Genomic DNA, 8,493 nt, shown 5'->3' on the forward strand with positions numbered 1-8,493 from the left:
ATTTTCCATGAGCCATAACTTTTTTTATATTTTAGGTCACATAGCTATATGAGGGCCCATTTTGTGTGGGACAGGTTGTACTTTCTAATGTCCCCATTAATTATGGCATAAAATATATTAGGAAGCAGTGAAAAAATTCAAATGGGGTGGAATTGAAAAAAAAAAACGCAATTCCTCCACGGTTTTACGGGTTTTGGTCCCACGGCATTTTGTTTACGACAAAACTGACCCATTATCTTCATTCAAGGATAAAAGAGAAAAGCAATCCAGCACTTCAGTAATTTTTGAGCCGTCGGTTCTTTTAGGGTCCATTCACACGTCCGTGTGTGTTTTGCGGATCCACAAAACACGGACACCGGCAATGTGCGTTCCACATTTTGCGGACCGCACAGTTTGCCGACACTAATAATAAATAGTAGGCAAAAGACAGATAAAGATGAGAATTTTTAAAAAATTCAACTCGTCCGGTTCGGCAAATTTCCTGAAAAAATTTGGTTTGATCTGATTTTATTCGTGGCGAATAGCGTTAAAAAAAACTGCTATTTACTGTCTGCAGAGAGCCTTTATAGTGGTGTAGAACACTGTGCCTTGCAGTAACACGCATAGGGAGTCTGCTGTGGTAGTGAAATAATACTGTGAGTCAGTATGACATGGAGATGACAGGCATCGCTCTTAGAATCACTGCACACTTCACTTATTTGGGCAGTCACGAGGCCAAAACTGACCAAATAATTCAAATATGAACTCAGCCTTACAGGTCAGTGTTAGCAATGTCGGCGCATGGCTCAGTCTTCCTTGACGCCGCTTGGCGCCGACAACATGTTCTTCCCGTTGACGGTCACCATGGTTACGATTTTGAGTTGTTGCAGAGAAAGGCAGGATTCGACTTCTTGATGAAGGACAGAGGCGGACATTGTCGCATGACCAACAGCGTGACAACATAAAGGCAGAGGCGGAATGACTTGGCCAAGTTGCTGGTGTGGCTGTGCAGGAACCACATTCACCCAGTGGGCCGTAAAGGGCATGTATTGTCTCTGACTGCAGTTATAGCTCCACAAGTTGGCGCTGCCATGCACTTTGACAAACACCGACAGGCTCAGAGTGTGTAGGTGGCGGCAGCATCAGGAGGCCACAGAGTGGCACAATGACAGAGTGTGGAGGTGGCGGCAGCAGCAGCATCAGAAGGAGGCCACAGAGTGGACAATGACAGTGTGGAGGTGGCAGCAGCAGTCACAGGAGACCACTGAGTGGCAAGGTGACATAGTGTGGAGGTAAAAGCAGCATCAGGAGACCACAGAGTGACCTGGTGACAGAGTGGAGAGGTGGCAGCAGCATCAGGAAACCACAGAGTGACAAGGTAACATAGTGTGGAAGTGGCAGCAGAATCAGGAGACCACAGAGTAGCAAGGTGACATAGTATGAAGGTGACAGCAGCATCAGGAGACCATAGAGTAGCAAGGTGACAGAGTGGGGAGGTGGGTGGCAATACGAGTACCAGCTGAAGATGGTGGGTGAAAGAAGGATCACTTGGCATCAGATGTCTGGCATCGGGCGGGTGGCAGCATCAGAATAGTAGCTGAGGCAAGTAGCCAGAAGAAACCGATCTCTTTTATCAAATTGTTGGTGTGGCACCATGGATGATCTAGTTTGATGCATCAGGCATTGGTGGATTAAAATCCTGACTGATCAATGCCTGATTCATCTTGACAAAGGTAATTCTCTCCACATTTTGGTGAGTTCTTCTTGGGGTAACTATGGCCCCGGATGCACTAAACACCTGCTGTGATGTCATACTACTGGCTGGGCAGGACAGCTTTTCTAGGGAAAACTCTGCTAGTTGCAGCCACAAAACCAGTTTGGCTGCCCAGTAGTCCAGTGGGTCTTCAATGTGGGGTGGTACCACCTGCTGGTTCAGGTCCTGCTCCAGGTCTAGCTGCTGCTGCTGGTGAGTACTTAATTCACTAGGCAGGTGAAAAAAGCTGCTCATCAGCGACTCTAGATTCAAGTGGCTTCTGGTGGAGCTGGAACTGCTCCTACCCATCCACCCTGCCACAGAAGCCATGGCAGAGGAACGTGAGAGCAGAGAGCCCCCCCGCTCAGACCTGTGAGAGGATGGACAATGGCACAGATAGGCAGTGGTCAACTGACTACATAGGATGTCTCTAGGATGTCCAGTTTGTCCTCCCTCTCAGCGTGTCTAACTGACTGTCTCTAGGATGTCCAGTTTGTCCTCCCTCTCAGCGTGTCTAAAAAAGGCCCCCCTTTTGGACCGGTAGCGAGGGTCCAACAAGGTGGAGAGCCAGAAGTCATCCCACTGCCGAATGGTGGCAATTCTGCTGTCACTACCTAAGTAAGTGAGCATGCAGCTGGCCATTTGTGCAAGTGACTCGGATGGACTCCCTGCCCCCATCTCGACTGCATACTGCCATGGTGTGTCTGGGTCCTCTGCCTTATCTTCCTCATCGCCCTGTAACTCCTCTGGCTGCTCCTGATCTCCGGTCACCTGTGTAGCAAATCCACACCCATTTCACTACACATTGCTTGTGCTCCAATGTCCTCATCCTCCTCCTCCAGTTCAGCCACCACAGGGCTCATGTGGCCGTGAGATCTTGGCAACACGTCTCCACTCCCATGACCAGCCAGATTTACCAGCATCTGTTCAAGGACATGAAGCAGTGGAATGAAATCATTCATCCCATAGTCCTGGTGACTGACAAATAACGTAGCCTCTTCTAAGGGGTGAGCAAACAGCAGGTGTCACGCATGAGCTGCCACTGGGTGACATCGAAGTTACACAGAGGAGTACTCCCTTCCGCTTGGATAATCAAAAAATCATTTATGAGTCTGACCTTTCTCTGTTCATATAGTCGTTCCAACATATGGAGGGTGGAATTCCAACGGGTTGAAATGTCGCATATCAGCCTATGTTGGGGGATGCCATTCTGCCGCTGCAGCTCAAGGAGGGTGTGCTTTGCAGTGTACGAGTGGCTGAAGTGTATGCAATGTTTCCTGCCCATTTTTAGGATTAGTGATGAGCATCAGGGGAAATATCCGAATTTGCAATATTTTGCAAATATTTGGGTGAATATTTATCATAAATTCGCTAATTAGAGAATTAGTGATTTTATTCTTGATTGCGAAAATCAGCAATGTATTGTGCGCTCAATACAGGCGTGGGTCACTTTTGCTACATTTTTCAAGCTGCTAGAAGTTTCCTGAGACTGGAGAAAATGGTTGGCAGGGCACAACATTACAATAGCTTTTATATGCAGATAGAGTGCTCCAATACATTCGCATTTTCCACTTATATACGACACAAAAGGCTTTAGAATATATAACTGCACTGCTGAACTGCAAATATATTTTTCTTTTTTCCACTTATACACTCCACAAAAGGGCTATATTAATTTCACCTTTTAAGTTGCATTACTGAAAAAAATGTTTTTTTTTGTTTTTTGTATTTAAGTGTTGAGGTTTTAACAATATGTTACTGATACAATGCTCCTGTACAGATTTGTCATAAGTTTTTGCATATCTGATCTCAACAAGAAGTAAATAAATATGTATTGGATGGAATTGAAGAACACATGTGTCTTTGGCATTGCTAGTTATTTTAAAACTAAGCATACTGCTATGAATCAGGATACAGTGCATGTCCAAAACACTCAAGTGTTGTTTGGACTATCTTTTGGCTACTTGTATAGTTATGGATTTATGTCTGAATAAGGCCCCAAATTTAGGCTACTCAAGACGCTGGACATATGTATGTTGACCCAAATTTACCACTAAACATAAAGTACAATGTGTTATGAGAAAATAATCTCAGTGCTAGGGAGGTCAGTATGGGAGCTTCTGCAGACACACGCTGCGAGTTCAATGTGTTGAACTCACTCATGTGAAGCCAGCCTAATAGTTGTGGTACACCTCACAGGACAAATTAAAGGGCTTCTGTCACCCCACTAAACAGTTTTTTTTTTGTTTTGTTTACTTATAATCCTTATACTGCGATTTATGCCTCCATAATCTAATTAATCATTTTGGTCCAGTAGATTGTGTTAAAAACATGCTTTTAAAATATGCAAATTACCTTGCTACCAGCAAGTAGGGTGGCTACTTGCTGGTAGCAGCCGCATCCTCCGATCCTAAAGACGCCCCCTCCTCATGTTGATTGACAGGGCCAGGGAACGGGATCGTTCTCTGCTGGCCCTGTTTGCATTCAAAATCTCGCGCCTGCACCGTACCTGTCTTCAATCGGCCCAGGCGCACTGAGAGGTGGACACTCGCTCGGCCGCTTCATCCTCAATGCGCCTGCTCCGGGTGTAGATGTGACGTCATCGGCGCAGGCGCATTGAGGATGGAGTGGCCTAGCGAGCGGCCTCCTCTCAGTGCGCCTGCGCCGACTGAATACCGTTACGGCGCAGGCGCGAGATCTTGATAGCAGACAGGGCCAGCAGAGGACGATCCCGTTCACTGGCCCTGTCAATCAACATGCAGAGGGGGCGTCTTTAGGATCGGAGGATGTGGCTGCTACCAGCAAGTAGCCGCCCTACTTGCTGGCAGCAAGGTAATTAGCATATTTTAAAAGCACGTTTTTAACACAATCTACTGGACCAAAATGATTAATTAGATTATGTAGGCATACATCGCAGTATAGGGATTATAAGTGAACAAAAAAACGGTTTAGTGGGGTGACAGAAGCCCTTTAAAACCAACATACACAATGTTCTACAATTACTTCAGACAATGCAAATCACACAAGGGACATTTTCCCATATGTTGCGGCTTTTTGATAAGCCAAAACCAGAAGTAGAACCTACAGAGAGAAAAACTTTTGGAAATTGGTTCTTCTTATGTGTTTTGGGCCTTCTCCAAATACTGACCAAAACATATAGTAATATCAGTGCACATTCCTTTAATTTCTTTTACAGAAAATTAACTCAAAATACAACCTGTATAACCTGTATAACAGGGTTACTCAAAAGCAATTTTTACAATAAGCCACACTTCTAAAGCTGCCTAATCCTCTTTGTGTTTCCCCACACAGTAGTGGTGCTCACTTAGTGTTCCCGAAACAGTATTATATCTCTTAGTGCCTCCCCAAACTGAAAGATGCCCTTTTAGTGCCTTCTTACAATGTATAATGCCCTCCTTAGTGCGCTGCATTAGAGCCCTAAATCCCGTCCTCACATTAGGATGATCCCTTGGTGTCCCCATAAATGTCCCTCTCACATAGTTATGCCTTTTAAGTGTGCCCCACTTAATGTTCCATTCAATGTGCCCCAGAGCCATCGCCCAACAACTTCTTCACAACCCCCACTCCTGTGGCTATTCAAGATCACTCTCTCAGACAAGGCCCAGCAGCTGCTCTTTTTCCTACAGTGTCACTGTATGTAATGTCATTGTATAATACTGTTGAGGGGGACCTCATAAAATCTTTCAGTCCTCCTCCTGGATTGGCCCCTTGTGAGTTTGGGCCCCATAGCAGTCACTTCCAATGCTTGCCCTATAGCTATGGCTCTGGTTCCATTAAGTGGCCCCCACATAGAGTAATGCCTTCTTAAAGGGCATCTGTCCGCAGATTTGTACCTATGAAACTGGCTAACCTGTTGCATGTGCTCTTGGCAGCTGAAGGCATCTGTGCCTTCTGAGTAAAATGTTTTAATAAAGTTTTAATGCATTCAAATGAGCCTCTAGGTGTTGCCGTTACACCTAGAGGCTCTGCTCTCTCTGCAACTGCTGCTCCCTTTGCACTTTTATTGACAGAGCCAGGCGTGACAAGGTTTTCTCAGCATGGCCCGGTCAATTAAAGTGCAGCGAGTGCAGTAGTTGCCAAGAGAGCTGAGCCTCTAGGAGTAATGTCAACACCCCCTTTGCTTTTAGGGGCTCATATATTAAAACATAATTTTTCTTAGCAATACGGGCACATATGAACATATGGCAAAGTGCACATGTAACAGGTCAGCCAGTGTCATAGGTACACATCTGCTGACAAATGCCTTTTAAGTGCCATTGCCCAGCATTGCGCCTGCAATGTTCGGCAAAGCAGCCAAATAGAATTTTTGAAAACTTCGCTCATCACTAGTCTGGACAGATGACAGTTTCTGTCTGGATTTAGATTAAAGTTGACCAGTTGAGTACCCCGGCTGTATATGATGTACACTCACACAGTGGTATATAGATCATATTGACAGTAATAAAAATAAAATAATCTAACTTGATTATTCATCTATTACTGTAATCTGATTAGCACTTTGGAATACATAATATAGTAGTTCATATATATTATACCAAACTTTGTGGCTACCTGCCTCTTTGTGCTGTAGCTAGGGTTCCCAACCCCGTTGTCATCAAAATCATAAATCCCAGCAGAAGGTTTCTTTCATAGATTTTATTTGCATTAGAATGCAGCATAAATGTGCGAACGTTTTTAGCCGTGTCTGGCCTTTGTCAGGCACTGTGCCGCTGAAGGTAGAGGTGAAGGAGATGCATATAGGATGCAGGAATGGGGGCCTATGTCTGACAAGATGTACAATAATCTCAATCACCCAAATGCTTGTTTTTTTTTACAACTATGATATGACAGACTGTATAGTAGTTATAGGAAATGCAAACTATTCAATAAATAATTTCAGCTAATAACTAAGTAGCTATTCAAATATGTAAAAGGCTGGTTACACAGTATGTTAGTAGGAAAGTAAAGAAAACCTGAAGTACCCTTTCTCCTCATCTATATAACAGTCACAAATGTTGACTTTCTATGTGCACAAACAGAAAATATAAAAGTATATACAAATGTATTGCTATCTAATCATTTTGAGTAAAATAGAGGAAAGTTACTTACCATTTCATTTTCCTGCCCCTCATTGAGTATATTCTGTCTGGTCATTGTAGATGAATGCTTCGTTCCTCGCGGAGAACTGAAGGCATTTGACTTTTGGAACATTATGTACTTTCTCAATGTGTGCCCTCCCTTTTCACCCCCTTCAGCTCCACCTGCAGCTCAGGTTTTTCAGGGCTGATAATGAGATGTGTGCCTAGGGGTAAAAAGTATAGTATTGTTTTACAGCTAAGCAATTTTTGTTTAAAAAAAACAAAACACATTTATAGTTCTTAAGGCGTCCACATATTTAACGGTAAATGTTAATGATACAATCTTCAGCAAGATTAACACCAGTGTTGGGATCTTTGGGGCCCATTATGATATCAGAGCATGGGCCTACCAGAGGATCCTCTGGTACTCCGGTGGGCCAGTCCGATGTTGATTTAAAACCATGGGAGAGGAATCTACCTGGAAGCTGTGTCAGTTTTCTTGCATAAAAAACAAACAAATAAAAATCTTTTTTGCATAAGCCATATTTTAAAATTTCAGTGCTCTCACAACTTAAAAAAATTTTAGTAATTGGTGAAGTTAACATGGAAGGGACTGGATTGTCGGATATATCAAGTTTTAAAGGAGTTGACCACTATAACTGTCAATCCAAACAATGTTTCTGCTTATTACAGATATCACCCCTATTGTCCTACACTTAAAATATCCTCAAACTTCGGATCAAGTAAGAAACTATTTATTACTCCCTTAGGCCTCATGCACACGACAGTGTTTTTTCACTGTCAGTGATTTGGCTTCAGTGGTCCGTGTCCGATTTTGCTTCAGTTGTGTTTCCTTGTGTCTCCCTTTTTTTTTGTTTGACAGGGGAAAAAAAAAAGGAAGGTTAATGAAAAGTGTAATTTTATTGCACCAAGGTCTTGTAGAAAAAAACTGACACGGACGCGGACACGGATGACATACCAATTGTGCATCCTTTTTTTGGAGGGACCAATTGACTTGAATGGGTCCGTCCTCCGTTTTCCATTGACAAGAATATTACAGGTTATATTTTTTTGGCGGACTGGAATCAAGGATCACGGACGCGGAGAAAAAACGGAGGAATATCATTTTTTTTTCACAGCTCCATAGAAATGAAATGAATGGGACCTCTGCTAAACTGTGAAAAATGACGGAACGGACTGGGATGCACACAACGGTCGTGTGCATGAGGCCGTAATATTATCTACCCATCTTACCTCTCCCTCAGATGTGGTCCTTATAAAAGCCTTCCACTCCAAACATACAGTATACAGCCAAATCATACCCTCTCCTACTCTCACCTACTAACACTCTCTCTGCTTCTCCTTATTGCTGGTGATATCTCTGCAAATCCTGGCCCCCCTCAGAAGATCCCCACAATCATATCTACCTCCCACTATTGATCTACAAATTTCTGCAACCCGCAAAATTTTACAAACATTTCCCTGGCCCCTGCTTCCCCTGCTTCCCCTGCCCCTCCTATAGGAGCATTATGGAACGCTCGCTCTCTTTAAAACAAACTTTCCTACATTCATTATGTTTTTATCTTTCACAAACTGAGTTTAACAGAAATATGACACACATTCTCTGACATAGCTTCTCCTGCTGTACTCTCACATGGTGAATTTTATTTTACATACACTTCC

At 43.6% G+C, this 8,493-nt stretch overlaps 1 protein-coding gene across 2 annotated transcripts in view; it reads right to left on the minus strand.

The window, feature by feature from the left end:
- LOC122935810 (probable cation-transporting ATPase 13A5) overlaps positions 1 to 6,969 on the minus strand; it is a 285,360-nt gene extending 278,391 nt beyond the window's left edge. For both annotated transcript variants that reach the window (XM_044291709.1, XM_044291708.1), the window contains exon 1: positions 6,842 to 6,969. In XM_044291709.1, the coding sequence (XP_044147644.1) occupies positions 6,842 to 6,943 (102 nt within the window). In that variant the 5' untranslated portion in view covers positions 6,944 to 6,969. The remainder of the gene's footprint in view (positions 1 to 6,841) is intronic.
- Between the last annotated feature and the right edge of the window lie 1,524 nt (positions 6,970 to 8,493).

The sequence above is a fragment of the Bufo gargarizans genome, chromosome 4 (assembly GCF_014858855.1).
Source record: "Bufo gargarizans isolate SCDJY-AF-19 chromosome 4, ASM1485885v1, whole genome shotgun sequence".
NCBI classification, from domain to species: domain Eukaryota; kingdom Metazoa; phylum Chordata; class Amphibia; order Anura; family Bufonidae; genus Bufo; species Bufo gargarizans.